The sequence below is a fragment of the Drosophila innubila genome (genome assembly GCF_004354385.1).
Source record: "Drosophila innubila isolate TH190305 chromosome 2L unlocalized genomic scaffold, UK_Dinn_1.0 4_B_2L, whole genome shotgun sequence".
NCBI classification, from domain to species: Eukaryota; Metazoa; Arthropoda; class Insecta; order Diptera; family Drosophilidae; genus Drosophila; species Drosophila innubila.
This window is the reverse complement of record NW_022995372.1, coordinates 27,757,837-27,776,759: the sequence shown is the minus strand read 5'-3', so window position 1 is coordinate 27,776,759 and position 18,923 is coordinate 27,757,837. Positions and strand designations below refer to the sequence as shown.

The following is an 18,923-nucleotide window of genomic DNA, read 5'->3' as shown; positions in this document are numbered from 1 at the left end:
TAGCTAAACTAATTCTGTATAGATAAGAATGCAGGTAGCGACAACTTATCAATCATACGATAAATAAGCTAAAACGACTAGCAAAGAAGTTAGAAATAATTTAGCTCCAACTTAAAATTTAAGAAAGCAAAACATTAAATCTTAATAATTCTGATTAGAAATTTAAATGTATGTACTCTGGGGTATTTAAATTGCAATGATATATAAATTGAATAGGTAAAAAGCATATAGGATAATATAATAAATAGCTATAGAAATATAAATAGAATTATAGGTAAAGAAATATATAGAAATATAGGAATATGAATGTGTAAAATATTTTGAATACACAAAGGTAAATAACAGAGAACCCAAATTTGCAAAATGCAATAATACGTTTGAAGTTAGAACAAAAAGAACAAACTTACCCTAAGAAAACAAAACTTAATGTAAGTCGAACTAAACAATAAAAAATAAATAAAAAAAGTTCAAACAAAAGTAGGAAAATGTAAACTTGTTGAAATCGTGAGTTAAAAATATAAGAATGGGAATAGCAAAAAGGTAATAAGAGTAGAAACAGTGAAGGGAATATAGTTAGAGGTTGGGACAAGAAGAACTACCTTTTTTACCTTAAGGAAAGGAAAATTTAATGTGAGTCGAACCAGAAAATAAGAGTGGGTAATCTCCTTTTCAACATCTTCAACTTGAGCATTCCGCTTAATTTGCTTATGCAATTCCATACAGAAATTCTTACGAAAATAAAATTTGATAATAACAAAAAGAGAGAAAAGCAAAACGAAAATTCTTTTAAAAAGTAGCTCAACAAACGAAACGATTTTCACAGCAATTGGCAGGAGATATGCAGCAAAAAGCGAGAGAAAGAGACAGAAATAGAAAGTGAAAGAAAGCGAAAGAAAGCTTAACCCAAAATCAAAATCTGTGCTCGCTGTTGTTCCATGTTCCATATCCCATGTCCTGTGTCCTGTGTCATTGTCCTGCTGCTAGTCTTGGGTAATAGTGTCGTTTTCTTTATTTGAGCCCGCATTGACTTTTATGTTACCTTCTTCTTCCTTTTGCTGTTGTGCTTGTTGTTGTTGCGTTGAACGCACACACAATTGAAAATTCAATTGATTTACAAAATGAAGTCGCTCTCTTAGTTCATGTGTGTGTATGCGTTTTTTTTTTTTTTTATCTATTTTCATTTTCATTTTTACGAGCGGAACAACAATTTTTGAGCTGCTTTCGGGTTTTCGGCTTAAAGCGACCGTTAACAGTTTTGGCCGTTTTGTAGTTGTTCTTTTCAATTCAATGGGACTGTAAGAGCTAGATAAAGGGAAGGGGGAGGGAAATTTCACGCCCCAAATTTCCTGCTTTTGTTTTGTGCGGCGAAACTAGCATCACGTTTGCGGCAACTGCGACTGATGGCAACCAAAATGTTTTCAGTGTTTGTGTTAGTGAGTACGATGCGGCCTAAATCGTTTTAGGAGCAGTGATTCCTTTTTTTGTTGGGCAAAGGCGGTGAAATGTTTGCCCTGGACATTGGCTTCAAGTTCGTGAAAGACGCAGAAGAAGAAGAAGTGAACGAAGTAGTGTGAAGGATGCGCTATAGATTGACACAGTTTGGGATTTGGAAACTGTGGCAGGCATCTGCTAAATGACAGAACTTGGCCAATAGCGGAAAAAGTAGACGATTGATGATTTTTCCGACTTGATTTTCAACCCGATATGCAGTTCCATTAGTACTTAATGCATAAAGTTGGCTTTAAAATTGTGCTATGCATTTTAATGTGAAAGCCAAGTTTAAATTATACAGTTGGGAAAAACAATAAATAAATGCTGATCCTATGCAAATTATAAATCAGATTATAATTTAGAACAAAATAAGTTTTCAGTTGATTTATTTATAGAAAGCAAAAATTAGTTTTTTTGGCATTAAATAATGCTTAAATGCATGCTATGGAACTCAGAACTAAGAGCTGTCGGAAAACTTTTTAGTTGTCAAAATAATTATAGAATTTTATAAATGAAGAGATCGATAATTTTAACCTTATTCAGGTATTAAAAATATTAACTAATGTAAATGTTAAATTTACAATCGAATAGATAAATCAAAGGGAATTCAAAGATTTCTAATGGATCCATCATTAGTTGAGACTAGATCTATATTAATATTTTCCTACAGATTTTCAAGCAATTCTATAAATTTGCAACGCTCTTTTATATGGCATTGTTATCAAATATTTGTTATATTTAATCCAATTTTAGTTGCCTTTATAAATAGCAACTGACTCCCTAAGCTTTTGGATTTTTTAGCGAGGAGGGAAGAGCAGTTAGTTCCCTTCATTTTTGCTGTCACTTTGTAGCTACTTTTATTGTTGCATCCTTTCATATTCTGGCTTCCTTGGCCAACTGTGTTGTCCTTTTTTCGAAAGCATTGATTGCTTTGCCATGGAAATAATTTGTAGTTAAGCCGAAGAAAAGCAGCTCAGTTATGTTCAAGTTGTACAATGTACATTGTTACGGAGTTTTTCCCATAGTTTTTCCGTCAACTGAGGGATGCTTTTGGAGCTAAGCAGGTGTTGTGTTGTTGACGGAAACTTTTGCCAGTACATTACAATTCATTTAGTTGCTTTAAACCTGAAATCCATAGGACATTCTCATTCCTTCATTCTGTCAAACTCATTCCATTTCTCTTCCTCTACCAGACTCGCTCAAGTATTTTGTTTAAGCAACTTTCCTCGTTTCGGTGTCAAGTGTTTTTATTAGACCCAAAGCAAAACCAGAAAAAGAATATATACTTAAAAGAAAAAACGCAGTAGCTACTGAGTCGACAGCTGTGGCAAAAAGAGAGTAATTTGATTCCACTCCAACTTTCATCTTATACACTACACCCTCCACAAAGGAGTCCTGTTTGGACTATTTCCCTGCATTGTGGGGGGTTTTATGAAAGCTGTTGCTTTTCCTTCCCCCAAACTAGCTTCCTCCCCATATGCATGTCTATCAAAACGAAATTTAAATAAAGTTCTGTGGCTTGCACGCAGATTTTTTGCTTGCTTTTAAAGACAAAACTCAAGCTCTTTCTCAAAGACACAACACGCATACGCCGTGTGTGACAAACTAAAGTTCTTTGCAAACATTGCTACTTCGGCTTCTGCTTTTGCTGTCCCTTTGCAATGTCAACATTACACATTGATGACATTTCTCCTTTGTTTTTATTGATAGCACAGCAGTTGCTTTATCAGATGTCATTAGCTTAATTGACAAAAAGTCAGCAACGTTTCTTTTGACTGCCCAACTTTATAAATGTCAAACGAGTAAATAAAAGAAGAATAATACATAAATATGATAAAGATATATCAATTTCAGATGACATCTATTATTTTAGTTTATTATTACGTTTATTAGTTAACAAAAATATCAAGATGAAATTACTGAATTAGTAATACTAGCCACATCTTTCGTTGAAACTATTTCAACTACATCAAAATAGTTTTTCCTATCACATGTGCTACGAAAAAGTATTTTATAGCCTACTTTATCATACTTTTGGACGTCACTAATCTACATATATCTTTTATTTGATTTTCTTACTTTAGCTCCGCCTTTTCAATCTATCTATCTATTGTCTATCTTAATGTCTACTAAACTTATCAGATGATTTGTTTTCTATTCAGATCTTTGTTTTTGCATTTTTTTTAATGACATTTTAATGCATATAATTTAACTCTAAAATATTGTGAAGCAAGTATAGAAAAAAAAAATTCAAGTTAATAAATTGTTTATTAAAACTTTGAAATTGGATAAAATTATGAATTACATTATTGTCATTAATATATTTCTGAAAATAATCATTCAAACTTTTTCACTTTTTTTCATTGAATAAAATGGCATAAAATGTATTTATCCATTGTAGGAAATAAACCAATAGTCTTGTTTAATATAGAAAAAGAAATGCTATGGTAGGCAATGTTTGTGACTCTAAAAAATGTAATCCCTGATATTTTACTTAGGTTATTTTCAAATGCAATTTTCATACTTGTTTTAAATATTATACATGAAAGCAGAGTCTAACATTCGAAGCGTTACTTCTCCTCATTAACTGCTCTGAATTACTTACTTCTGCTTTACTCTATTATTTTAAAATTTTAATTTCATATAAAATTTCGTCGGAAAGGCTAAAGTCGAGATCCCGACCATAGGATACCCGTTACTTATTTCAATATATATAAAAGTACTTTAAAAAAATTACTTGTATTACTTTGAAACCATTAATTCGCCGTAGCTGCCGTTCAACTTCTCCGATCTTGCTGCGATTCAGTGGGATAATGGATTAAAAAAATAGTTAGCGTTATTTTACCGAATTATTTTGTGGTGGTTTTTCGCGATTTGCGGGGGCGGAGAGTGCGTGACAAAAATTGAAAACAAACCTGACCTGCTCCAACGTCATTGGGATCTGCGTGTGATAATTTGGTTGCTCTATCTCTTATGGTCTCTTATATCCAGGCGCTCAGACGGACAGACTTACATGGCTATATCGACTTGGCTGTTGATGCTGATCAATAATATATATACTTTATAGGGTCGGAGATGCCTCCTTCTCCCTGTTACATACGTTCAAACGAACACAATATACCATTCAACTTATTTTTTAAGTAACAGCTGTAATTATTGTCCTTCATATTTGATAAATAAGTCAATAAACTATTGTATATCTCGACTTATTCAAGTAATACCACATATAAGTAAAGCGAACTTCTATATGTTCCCTTTCCCTTTTATAACATCCATAGCAATTTTACTCCCTTGTTCTCTGAATTTCAAAAGAAAAGTACTCATCGTTGAATAGTCAATTTTAGTTGACTGGCTACTTTGAAGTTTTATAAATCTTAAGAACTAATCTAGATCTGCTGGCAAATTTGTTGATAGCCTCATTGAATACCTGCATATATGCATATATATGTGAGATGAGTCCTTGCAACGTTTCGAGTGCTTATCTGCGCTCGATAATGACAGACCGTGTGGCATAAAACCCATTAAATCACCGACGAGTCAGATCGGGAGGCACTTGAAGTTGGCCACCCTTTTGTTCATTGTAGGCGGCTGAACAACCAACAGATGTTGTTGTTGTTGTTGTTCTTGTTGTTGCTGCTGTTGTTGTTGACGTTTGCAATTGGTGTTGAAAACTTCAGTGGAAATTGGGTAATACGCTCAACGATGACGACGACTGCAGTCAGCATTAAGTGTGCCCATCTCCTTTTCTCTACTTCTTGCTCAATCACTCTCTCACTCTGTCTGGCTCACTCTATACCTTGCTGTCAGTAACAAAGAAAATTTTAATTTTTGTAGAATGGGCAGCTCCGGTTTTGGGGTCTCCGTTTGTTGGTTCGGTTCGTGCCTGTGCTTACAGCAAAAGTGCGATGGTAAAAAAAATCCAATTATTTTAAAACTTTTGACAACTGCAACAACAACAACGAGAACAACGAGAACAACAAGAACAAGCACTAGCAACAATGCAAGGCTATGAAAACAATAAGAAAAGCAACAGCGAAGCGAAAGAGAACAAAAAATCAAAAAAACAACAAAAAAGGAGCGAGTTGGCAGCCATTATAACTTCACTTGAAAAGTTTAATTGATTTTTACAAGTGCATATAGAGCATAAAGCTTACATCCATATAAGTATAAATGTATATATATATTATTTGATGTAGCTAAAGTACGTGTGGGCATGACCACGCCCACCTGCGGCTATGGCCTGTTTTTTAAGCCAGTGCTGCAGTTTAACTTGTTATTCTGCTTGTAACTAGTTAAACTAAGTGGGCAGCATGACCCTTTTTTACCCTTTCTACCCTTCCACAGTCTCTAGATAGCAACAATAACACGCAGGGGCAGCTAAAAAGAAGAAGAAGGAGGAGGTAAGAAGAAATCAAAGTAACCAAGCTCATGCAATTGCGCAGTGACTTCTTATTTACCTTTTGGCAGTGCTGCCAACCTGTCTGTCTAATGGAGTGTGCAGAGTTTAGAAGTTCAAACGACTCTTGAGTTTAAGGCATTTTTAGCTCATTTTAATTGCCACAACAGTTGTTGAAATTTTCTTATTGTTGTTGCCCGAAGAGAAGTACAGGTAATGATAGGCTGTTGTCCTTTCCATTGCTTTCCTTTTATTTCCATTCCTTTCCTTTTATTTCCATTCCTTTCCTGCTGTGCCCTAGGACATGCAATAAACTAGATTCTAGACTTCACTCTGATTAACTAAATTGAAAGTGCAGCTAGTGAAAATTGCTCTGTCAGCCATTTAATTAACATAACATTTGTTGTACTTAATATCTTGAGTTACTTACGAACTGCAATCAAATTCTTCATTGTCATCTAAATATCTTCTGAAGAAAGCTGCTCACTCTTATACGCTTTTCCATAAACTAGTTCTATTAAAACACTTTCACTTGAATCATAAACGTCTTCATTATTCGATTTTGTTCATGAATTATTAAAAAAAAAATACTAATGCCAGAAATATGGTTGAAATTGATGCCAGAAACAGAATCAGATAGAGAAGGAAAATTTTAGATTATTCTTGAAATGCGAAACATTTAATTTCCAAATTTCGTCAAATCAGCTAATTTTAATAAACTTATTATAATCTTTTGTGGTGGTAAAATAAATCAAAGCCCTTAAATAAATAAATAAATCTTTGTATCAATGTCAAATGTGTTTTCGCTCAACTTTTTCTATCTGATTAACTTTTAACTTTGAAAATTGAAAAATGTCAAGAGGGTAATGAAAGCAAAAAAGATGAATAACGTCATATTAGCTAACCTACAACATAGAATAAAGATCTTTTGATTCTTTTTAAAAACCTGTAAGCATTATAAGGTATGTTGTGGGTAAAACATCCAACAGTTGTTCTCATTTAGGTTCTCTGACAAAAAAGTGCTTAAATGTTGTCTGTCTTTTTAGCAAATAAAATACCTAGCGGTTTCTATTTTTACAGCTCAACAAGTCAAAGGGATTTGCACACAATCACACACACAAAGAAAGAGAAATAATAAAAAGAGATCTGTGCCTGGTTTTGTGTCCTTTTGCCATGTAAAAGGATGCCAGTGCTAAGCCAAAAGAACGACATTTCTCTCAACCTTTGACTTTTTTTTTATCTTGCAGGCGGCAACAAAACGAATAACAACAATTGAATAATATACTAAAAATATCAATAATAAGCAAAGAAATATAAAAGAATATAAAACTGCATATCTTTACATTGTTTAAGAGTTCTTTTTTAAGTATTTAGTTCAACTTTAAGCAGGTAATTTTTGTCGTATAGTAACAACAGCTTCCCTCCACATGATAACAACAATGACAACGCTGATGATCCTGCACCAACAACAACAACAACGAATACAACTGGAATTGCTACAACAACTGAACAAATGAACTAACTAATCGCATAATGCCAATACAACAAACAACAATGCACAATCTACGCCTACAACAACAATTGAAACAACCGAAACAAAAACATCGATGGGCGTGACAATGAAATCTTTTTGTGTATCGATCAAATGCTGCTATATAATGCCAATAATGTAATGATGATGATGACATCGCATTTATTAACACATCTTGTTATATCCGATGATTTTCGGCTTGCGAAAATGTATTTGACAAATGATTGAACAATCACTTTCAATCACGAACGTTCATAAAACTAAATGCTAACTAAAATAAAAAAAAAACGAAACACAAAAACTAAAATAAAACACACACACAAACAACACAAACACAATACACACAACTGCAAACGTAACAAAACTCTTTTTGCTACAAAACACGCCGAACCTTGTAAAACGCTCTCTGCTACGACACGCAACGCAACTGAACTCTGACTCTCTCACATTCACACTAACACACGTATGTATATATTTTTATTCTGCATGCACAATTAGCGCGTGCAACGTCGGGACGACGAAACAAACATTTGAGAGAGAGAGAGAGCGCGCGTGTAAAAGAGAGAGAGAGAGAGAGGGAAACGAGCGAGCGTCAGCCAAGAGAGTAAGTCTGATCAGCTTGTAAAATCAATAGAGAAAAGAGAGCGATTGAGCAAGAGTGATATTATAATAGAGCATTTGAACTTGTTGTTGTTGTTATCAACTTTTTATTATCACCAACTGCCTCTCAACTGCAACCCCCCCTCCACTCTGTATCTCTCTCTCAACGCATACATAAATAATGGGTCTGCAGATGGCAGCCACTTTTGTTGCAGCCACCTTCCTTGTAGCGTTGCTTATCTGGACACCAGCGACCGTTGATGCAGTCCGTGAGTACAAAAAATTAATATAATTACTATGTATCAAGTACTATAATGTACTAAGTAGTACTTGCCACTTAATAAGTATGCATAGACTTAAGCATTGTCACAACTCAAATCCAAGTTATGTTCAATTAAGTTAAGTTACATATAAATAAAGCAATACTTGATTTTAGTTTAAGTTAATTACAGTCTCATCAGCAGATTTATAAGTAAGCTTTTTCCAAAAGTAGTACGCTTTGAATACAATCTTTCACACATTTGTGTTGAAATGATAGGAACAAAAAGAGATAGAAAATTACATCGAACTTGTTTAAAAGAAAGATAAGTGGATAAAGCGTTAATATTTTCCGTAACTTTTCTAAGAAGAGGTAACAAAAGTTGAAAATGATAGGCATTACAGGGTCTGTATGTTTGCGAACTTATACAAAAGTTTTACTTATTTTCCACCTTACTTGCCATTTAATTTGTGTTTCAATCTTTACATGTTTAATTAAATTTATCAGAATTTTTTTTTTTTTGCTTTTTTCATAGTAAGTACGGGGTCTCCGACAGTCGAGTATGCTCGACTGTAGCACCGCGAGCGAAGCGAGCAGGGGGCGGAGCCCCCTAGTTAATTGTGTGTTTGTCTGTCAACCAAAATTCTACGATAATATTTTTATTTTCTACTAAAGCGCTGAATTTGGTAGATATGAATGTATCTGTAGAATATCTTATTCAAATAATATTTACTTTTATGCTGTTCCATTATTAAGTACCTCTACATCACAGACAATTAATTCACAATTGAAACATCTTGATTCCTTTTTTAGGTAGTGCAAGATATTCCTTCGACTTTTGGCTCAATCAACTAAAAGTTGTAAATTTCAAATTACTTTTGCAAAACTCCCACACATGCCTCTTACCATTCACACACACACACACGAGAAGAGAGTGAATCTACTTTTGTAGCCATATTTCATCAGTCATCGAAAGGTTTTTTTGGAGTAAGTCAGTTGCTGAGAAGGCGGTAGTAGTTTTAGGGCAGCTTATGGCTTAGCGTAGCAAAAACTTTAGCTATATGCTAATTATGGCGATGTATTTATTTGAGGCTTAATATAGCATGTCGTATTCATATAGTTTGCTCGGTTTGCCAGTTCCTACTACGCAGTTTCTGTTTTTAGGTTTAGCGATTTTGGCTGAAAGAGAGTTTTGGTGCTGCTACCTACTTTTCGATGTTGCCACTGTCGCTGTCTAAGCGAAAACTTTTCAAATTATCGTAGCATCAACTTTTTTGTGCCCTCATCTCTCGACACTGTCGAGAATTATTGCGGTGGGCTGGAGACTGAATCAAGCCTGCCCAGGAGTTGCGGCAAATTAATTAAAACTTGTTGCAGAAACCAAAAACAAAAAAATAAAGAATGTATAAAAATAAATATCAAAATGAGTTGCTGATATTTGCGTGGCGCGTTACGCATTTTCTGGTAGTGCCTGCAGGTGGATGAGGATGATACATCGGGTGTTTGATGAAAATAGGGGTAGGGTGTCTAAACCGACACAATTGCCACTACACTGGGCGTTGTATCATAATTTTAACAAACGACAAATTAGCCGGCAAATGTTTCCGTCTGCACAAAGGGTAGATGGAATAATGGGGAGGTGGGTGTCTGGATGGTGGGCGGTTGGGGAGGTCAAAAAAGCATTTACATGCAACAGCAAACAGTTTTGCATATGTTTTTAGAATTCCCTCAAACTCTGTCTGACGCTTCCACAAATGTTGTTGTCTAACGGTTTGTCGCTCTGTCAACGCCTATGGCGCTGCAACAAGAGTTGCAACTCGCCCTGCAGCGGGCTGGGCGGTGTTTCGGGTGGGGGGCAGGAGCAAGTTTTGCTGAAAAGCCGCAGCCCGCAACGAGTTGTACAAACATTTCACGCGGCAAAGTGCCGCATAAATTTCAATTTAATGGTTTATACGATTCCACACACACACACACTCACACACACACACAACACTCACACAACACAACACTCATACACACACTAAACTCTCTTTCTCTCTCTCTCACACAGCCAGACAGACAGACAGACAGTCAGTTAGAAAAAGAGGTGCGACAAAACTGTGCAAAAAACTTCTCTCGTCCGACAGGATGTACAATGTGAATGTCTGTCTCTCGTTGCTAGTGGTCTTTTGAGCTTTTTGTTTTCATTCTAGTTTTCGTTTTTGGTCGTTTTTTGTACTATCCTGGCGCTTGTTTATTAGCCCAATGCAATGAAGCAACCGTGTGAAAGGTGCGCTCAAAACAACAGCTCTCAAGAGCTTGCAAAATATGAGCAGCCTGCTACTTGACACTATTTTCATACCCTATAAAAATACGCTGAGCTACTGGTATAACTTACATTCTCCACTGGATAAAGGCATTTCATATATCTTATACAATAATTAACGATTGTTAATGAGTGCATTTTTTATTAATTCACCAAGTTTAAAATTGCTTGCCCCTTTTGAGACTATAACTTTAGTTTCGTGTTTTTGGAATTGGTTTGAAAAAATAAAAAATTTAATTTTGAATCAATTAATTTACCAGCTTAATACTAAATAATTTTGTCACGAATATTAGCAAAACTTTTCAAAAATTGGGAGTAATTTGATTAAATTAAATACAGTTCTCATTTCGACTAAAATCTGTTCTAGAATAGAATTTGAAATAAACTGAACACCAGTCAATTCTTAAAGATATTTTGCATCTCTGCACGAATATTTCGAAATATTTTAGAATACCTACAGACTTGGTCTTATATAATTAGCCAAAAGATGGAAGTATTTATGCGTTTTGGTCGTTTCGTTTTCTTTGCTGTCATTTTCAATTGTCGGCGATGGAGGCAGATAAATGTTGATTTATATGACCCCAGCCCCCCGGGGCTCCTGGACATTAATGTGTTGACATTTGGGACCTCTCTCCAAAGAGCTGAAAAAAGAAACTAACAGCATTTGACTGTAATCATCAGATACACACACACATACACACAGACTCATGCATACAATGGAGGCAGTAGTAATGAAAAGTAATAATATTAAATTAACAGAACTCTCAGGAATTGTTGCCGCTTTGCTTGGCAGTTCGGTGTGTGTGGAAACTGGGAAATGGGCCCGAGAAATGATACTGGGCCTGTTTTTTTTCCACTATTTTTCGCTAGGCTAAGGCAGTAACATCTTATTTATGGTCTCGTTTCTCGTAAAAATTTGTTATTTAGATTTATAGCGCTTTGCTCTTTGTTGTTGCCACATTTATTTATCTGCTTTTCTTCTGTATTTTTACTGTTTGTTCTTACTGATGCCACTGAAATTTTAGAGCCACTTTGCTTGGTCACTTTGCCAGAACAACAACAACGAGAGCAACCACATTAACAACTACAGAAAAAGCAAGTGTGATAAATGCCAAAACATTATTATTGTTGGCAGTTAAGAGCGTGTGCGATTACTTCTTATATACTTGTATATGAGCATGTTTGTTGATCTAATGATATGCGGCATTAATAAAAACGCATTCGCATTTGTGTTCCTCATCCCTCTGAAAAAAGATGCATTGGGGAAAGTTGACCACACCACTTTCTAGATTCTTTTTCTGAGCTGAAGGGTCATTTCGAAAGGTGTATGTAGGCAATAGTACTGTTTAAAAATTGTTCATATTAAACTGAAAACTTTTCCAATTCTGTTTCATTGCTTGACGCAAATAATATATTATTTTTTAGCGAATACTGTGTATATTATTTTTATAACCATTTCGTCCACAAACGAAATTTATCTTCATAGAATTTTAAGGAGCGTTATGTGTTTAATTTTCATCCTGTTTCAATAATTTTTACTGTCCTTGAAATCGAAAACAGGTTTTTAAAAATATTTATATATATATTTATAAAAGAATAAAAGAATGTAAAGAGATAAATCGTTATCGTCTTCTTGAATTTATAAATTTTAAATATCTTCGAGTCGCTGATAAAGATTTTATTTTAAACACAATGACATTATGCAAATCTCGGCAACTTCAATTTTTAAGTGCCACAAATTGTGGCATTTCACTGCTGCTTTTGTTTTTGCTGTTGCTCTTGCTGTTGCACAAATTTTTATACCACTTGCCGTCAGTTTAATTAGAAAAAATGTTAATTTAATGCTTCGGTGGTTCGCTTGGTTTCTGTTGAATTGAGTTTCCTGGTCAAGTTGATGTGCCTCTGCGAGTGTTTGTGTGTTCTTGCCACTTTTGTCTATTTGTTTGTTTCCACCTAACCAAGCTGGCATGCAAAAAGTATGCCATACACATACACTAACAGTCACGCATACACTCACAGACAAAGACCAACAACATGTGCTGGTCAGAGCCATATGTCCGTGTCATATTTTGCTTGTAGCGAACAATTTTCGACATGGCCCAAAAAAAATGAACGAGCGATAACTGCTTGATTTAGCGCTTATAAACCAGATAAATACCCTGTAATTGTAGTTGATGTAGTGTTATAAATGATATCAGACGAATAAATTAGATAATTAATGTAATTATATAATTACAGGGAGAGGAGCAATATACATATTTTTGTAATAAATTTTTAATGAATTTTTAAGTTAAAATATCGAAAAGAATACCTCACATAAAATAACTTTAAGCTGTGACTTTCTCGGTTAATAATTAAAAAAGCAGGTTTAATTTATAAAAATAATCAGTCAAAAATATAAATTAAAAAAGGTTATATTTTTAAATTTGCATTTCAAAAGTCATAGTGGGCGCCATACACATCAGAAATAGTATTATAAGAATTACGTATGTTAGTGTAAGCAGCTTTTAGTTCATATTGAAGACTTTTATGCATCAGCAACCTCTTCTGCTGTTTTTTGCGTTTGATAATGTCGCTGAGGTTGGTATTTTGTAAAGTTTTTAAATTTGCAAGGATATACCCCTCATTTACTTCTGTCTGACTGTCATTACTCAAATATACACGATTTTCGAGTTGATTAAGTAAAGTTAAGTTAAGCAGAAAAGTTCTTTAAGTCCTGTGCTTTATTGTGTGATAATTACTATATTTGAGAACCAAAAGAATTCTTGTTTTTACTGTAATTGCAAATAAAACCATTAAATGCGTTTTACGTGGAATTCCGTATTTTTTAGGGTTTATCACGCGGCCTTCTGTCTTCTACCCTTTGCACTTCTTGAACTTGAAGTTAAATAAGAAAGTAAAACAATGAAACAAAGAAATTGCAAAATGCTTTCTTAAATATTAAAAACTTTTTAAAATATATGTTCAAATATAGTACAAATTTAAAAACTAACTTTATTTAAAGATGTTGACTGAATTGTCTTGAATAGTTGAAAACTTGTGTGTGAAAAGGGTATATCACATAAAGAGATGCTATGAAATGGGTCGCATTTGGTGACCTTAGACCTTTGACACATCAAACATTTTTCACGTGCCCTTTTCAACTGCAGGTTACAGTGCAGAAGGAAAGTCCTCGCGCTGCTTTTATTTAAATGTGAAATGTTGTGTGTGTGTGTTAAATGATTCATGACTCATATGAGTTGTGTGCCGTTGGCAAAAGTGCTTAACTTGTAATTTGAGCGTTACGTGCAAATAAGGCCACTGAGGCCGCGCTGGTCGCCGTTTAGTGAAAAACTCTCCGACCAACTCACTGAAACAGATTCGAGTGCATTTGATTGTAGTAGTTTGTAGTTGCTTTAATTGTTGTTGCTGTTGTACAGCCGCTGCACATGAATATTGCAGCTGATGAACAGAAGGTTTCGCCCTCAACTTCTCCATGGAGCTGCGCCTCTGGCTTCTCTAGCAAAGGGTCAAAACTTTTAATTAATGTTTATGGCTGCACTGCGGCGGCTCGGAGGCTCTTTAAGTACAATTTATTTATTATTTTTGTTAGGATCCAAAGGGCCAACACGCTCCAGCCGGCTAAGAAATCGCAAAAATGGCCGAAGCAAGACGCTCTCAGCAGCCTAAAAGCAGACAACGGAACACGGCGCAGCGCATTTTTTAATTAATTTGTTTGTGTACGCCTCCTTCCCTTTAGCCAAGAATTTTGTGGGTTATTATTGTTTTTATTTTCGGGTTGGGGCTTACATTAATCAATTAAGGTGCGCTAGCAGCTATAAGTACATGAAATTTTAATTGCATTCCTTCAGAGTTGCCCCAGACATTACGCACACTTTTCTTCTTTTTTTTTGTAGACGGTGTGCGTGACAATAAAGTTCATTTATTTCACTTTGACAATGGTTCAGGGTTACATCGCAAGGTCTGAGGCTCTGAAGTCCTTTGAAACAGTTATGAGTCGTACTTACTTAACTTCTATGGATTTAATTATTCTTAATATCTAGAAATTTATTCTTTAAATGTTAAACATATGAAGTCTCAAGGATAAGAATATTTAATAATTTTTGAAAAGTTTTTGGAAATTTATAATAGAATTCAAATACAACATTTTTTTATTAGAACCTGTGATATTGTGTGGCATAATATAGAATTTTCGTCTTGATCATTGGTCGTTTATTTTCTCATTTAATTGAGCGTTTGATATGCAGAAACAAATGATAGTTTTAACATTTTGACTTGCTTATAATTATATAGCCTTTCAAAATTATTGTTTCCCATATTCATGCTGCCGCTCAACTAATGATAGCATCGATGAATACGTTATTATCTATGTATATTAGTTCAATAACTCCAACTTGAATCACCATTAAGGCATAGAAAATAATTATTAGATATTATTCGGATTATTCGAGATATAGAATTGTTTCTTAATTACAATATGACTTAAACCCAGGACAAAGAAGGTCTTTAGGCATAGGCATAGCTGTAATAGCTGACCAATCCGAACTGGTTTGATATATAACTGGTTTCTATATATAATTTAGCTTTTGCTCAATCTTAAATGTGAATAAAATCATTCACTTAAGTTAAATTCATCAAATCTTCATTGGTAATCATTTTTTAGACTTTTATATAACATTAAATAATATAAATTAATATGGTATAGAAATTAATAAAAGTGAGAAAATTAAATTATTTCTACTTGTAATATTGAGCCAGGACTAAAACCATGAGTAGGAGGCTTAGAAGTTTTAGAAGCTGGCTCACGGATCGACTCGAAACATTCATATAAAGCATACTATACGTAGTTGACGAGTTGATTTTCCTTTTAAAGCCATTTTATTTTCAACAGTCCTTTAGTCATGTTTGTGTGCAACAATTTTCATCTACTCATATGGTACCCATACTCATATACAAGTAGATGAAATATTCATACCCGAAAATTTCATGGCCCATCGTTGATAATCTCACTCTCCCTTTCTCTGCAACCTTTGCCATGGTGGATGTGGATGCGTGTGTGTTCATTTTTTTGGACTGTTTCTTTGGGCACGCAGGGGAATAATTACAAAATTTATGAGCACGGCAATGGGCGTGGCCTCATAATTGTCAATTGATGGGGAGGGGCCGCAGCGGGTGCCTCATAAAACTGAAGTAGTTGCCAGTCATTGTTGTTGTTGTTGACTGTTGTTTCTGTCGTTTCTGTTGTTGTTTTCCGTTTGCATGTCGTGAGCGCACGACACGCCAAGGGGTTAAGGTTCAAACGGTACGTGCAACGTCTGCTTTGGGGCACCTCGATTCTGGCTAGCAAATCGGGCATCGGGCTTTAATAAAATGCGCATTTTAATGTCATTATTTTTGTGTTTTTACTCTGACTTAAAGCAGCAGCAGAAAAAGCAAAAGTGCAAAAGACGTCAACAAAGCGGGCAATGCAAATTGCGAGCATAAAAAAGCAACATGAAACAGGTGGCAAGGTGATATGAGGCAGAGGAGGGCATGAAGGAAAAGAGGAGGTACAAAGCAGAAAAAGCGAGAAACGTCATTCGCAAAGTGAGCTATTTTTGTATGCCACACAACAAGAGGAGCAGCAACAACAAGAACAACCTGCTGCACCCTCTCGACCATTTCTTTCAACCTGTTACCGTTTTTAATGCCTCAGCCCCTGCCCCTGCCCCTGCCCCTACTCCTGCACTTTGGCAGGCAGACAAAGCGACAGCATTGTCGCTTTTGTGTTGCATAGTTGACATTGTTGGATTTCCACAAAGGTGTACCCAAGCAAGCGTCAGGCAACAGGCAGCACTTCTGGAGAAGGAAGCACAAGCTAAAAAGGGGGAAGGTCACATACATTGCAAGATATCAGCACATTTGATTTGGTTTTTGCCTCGTATTTGCTTTACACACACACACACAGTGTCTAGATATGTGTATGTATGCTTGTGTTTTAGGTGCAACAATAACGACGTTGGACACTTGCGACTGTTCATCTTCACACCTCATTGGTCGCCAGGTGGCGCAACTTGCCACTTGCAAAGAGCCAAGCACAACTTGTTTTTACCTCTCATGTTAGCCCCATTTCGCTCGCCCTTACACTTTCTTTTACTCTGCAACTATCCATCTATCTATATCTCTTTGTTGCCATATTTACTTTGGCTCTAGTTGAACTTTGAGTGAGTTGACAGCTGCTGCAGTCAACTGTTTAAACTTTAAACCCTTTGCTTATTTTATTTATTCAATTTATTTCAAGAAATTAAGTGTCTTTGACAATTAATCAACGTTAAAAATTACAAAACGACTATGCACCACATTCTTCTTAAATTTGTTTCCTTAAAATTATGGTAGCTTTTATTAAAATTTTTTTTTTTTCTACATTTACCAGCGACAGTTTAAAGTTTCATCTTTCAATAAGTATGTGATATTTCGCATATTTTAGCATATATTTTCCAAATTTAAACGCCTTTAGTGTATATTAAAATAATCTTTGCTGATTAATCGATGTCGATAATTAAAATAAAGATTATCTTATAACTTTTTGTTTCTATACAAATATTTCTCTGAAACCTTAATCTCAAATAAAACTATGTTCTTTTTTTTCTACTTCTAAATATTTTCTTAAATTTTAAATACTTTTGGAATAGTTTCATTATATTGTAGAAACATTATAAAATAATAATAATAAACTGCAAAAATCAACTTCTACTGCTTATTTTGTTCATTTAAAGCATTTTTCAACTTTATATTTCAACTTTTCTTTGCTTTTTTGTGCAGCGTTTTTCAACACTTTGCTGCCAAGCACACAAATTGAGGACAAGTTTATTTTTTGTCAGCTCCTTTTCGCAGTCATGTGACCAGCACTTAAAGCACACGTCGCATCCCAAGACCGCGCTTGCCACCTCAATCCGTTCTCTTTCCCCTGGCTCCCTCGCTTGGTTTGCATTTTGTGTATGACGCTCTAACTAAGTACTTGACTGGACAGATTGGGGTTGGAGAGGAGGAGGTGCTTGTTCATACTGCACCCATGATGCAAACTTTCCAATTGTTAAAACTTTGCACTTGAGCGATTTTTGTGTAGCATATTTTTTGGCATATTTGCGCGCTCGCATGTACCAAGCACTTTGCAAAGAAAACTTTTCAATGTGGTAAACACACACTCACTCTCTCACACACACACTAAAGCACAGACACTGATGCACATACATTGCCGCAGACACAACTATTAAAAGCCAGCAGCAGCCGAAAGAAAAATGCATAAATAATGTAGGCAAGGCGAAGCAAAGCTGCTGGTAAAAAACAACCAGACCAACAAGAAATATTCGTTGCTGCATTTTCAAATAGCGAATATTTAATGCCCTGATTTCAAGTTGTTGTTGAAAAATATAATAGCTGTGCTACTTCAATTCAGCTGTGCTTAATTCAGTTGAGAAATATAAGTTTTCTGTTTCTATCTCTAAATTCAAGACGTCAATTTTTTAATCTTATGGATTTGTTTACTTTAAAGTTCAATTCTATATAAAAATAAGTACATTTCTACTAACAAATTTTAAGATAACAAATCAACAGAAATAATTTAATTAAATACACGATTAAGAGTATTTTATCTTTTGAAATTTTAAATTTGTTGTGCTTTTTAAGTGTAAAATAATGTTACAAAATAGCGTCTTCTTTTTGTTTTTAATTATTAGAAGTAGATCTGCCAATGAGATATCGAATGAGTAACAATTTTGTTTTTTACCGTTTGAATATTTATTTTTCCCACAAGTGGGAGTATAGATAGTATACTTTATATTGGTCCGTTGAATTGATACGTTTATTAGGCACACAATTTATTTTTAATTTTATTGAAAACAATTAAATTTCTTGTACTAGGTAACTTTAAAATAAACTCCTTAACTTTGCAACTTTAAAATAAAAATTTAAATTAAACATGGCTGAAAACCTACAATATTTTGGATGGGAACGGTAATTTTTTTTTTTTATTGTTTTCCAATTTTTCTTAATATATTTTTACTGTTTCAAAATCAAGCCTAATTGAATTTATGTAGTGTAAATTTATAAAATTGTACATAATTTACGTAATAATATTTATTTCGAACGCCTTCGGTGAAAGTGTATTGTTAAATTTCAATTTGCATGGGTGTCTGCTTGCATAGTTTAAGCACCCCAACTACACTCCAATACCCTTTAAAAAAAAGGACACTGCCTGTGTCAAGTTGATAGTTTTTCTTTTTGGCTGGCGCAAATTCTTTTCCACACATTATGAAAAACTTTCTTCCAGCGCTCACTGATAAACGTCCCCGTTGTCGCCTTT

At 34.7% G+C, this 18,923-nt stretch overlaps 2 protein-coding genes across 2 annotated transcripts in view; both read left to right on the top strand.

Annotated features, from left to right (window-relative positions):
* The window catches only part of LOC117781062 (zinc finger protein weckle), a 46,794-nt gene extending 38,747 nt beyond the window's left edge, over positions 1–8,047 (top strand). Inside the window, exon 5 of the mRNA XM_034617783.1 lies at positions 7,917–8,047. The gene's annotated coding sequence lies outside the window, so the exon portion shown is untranslated. The remainder of the gene's footprint in view (positions 1–7,916) is intronic.
* A 139-nt stretch (positions 8,048–8,186) lies between these two features.
* Positions 8,187–18,923, top strand: part of LOC117781060 (tyrosine-protein phosphatase Lar) — a 123,166-nt gene continuing 112,429 nt past the window's right edge. The window contains exon 1 of the mRNA XM_034617780.1: positions 8,187–8,287. Coding sequence (XP_034473671.1) covers positions 8,200–8,287 — 88 coding nt within the window. The 5' untranslated portion in view covers positions 8,187–8,199. The remainder of the gene's footprint in view (positions 8,288–18,923) is intronic.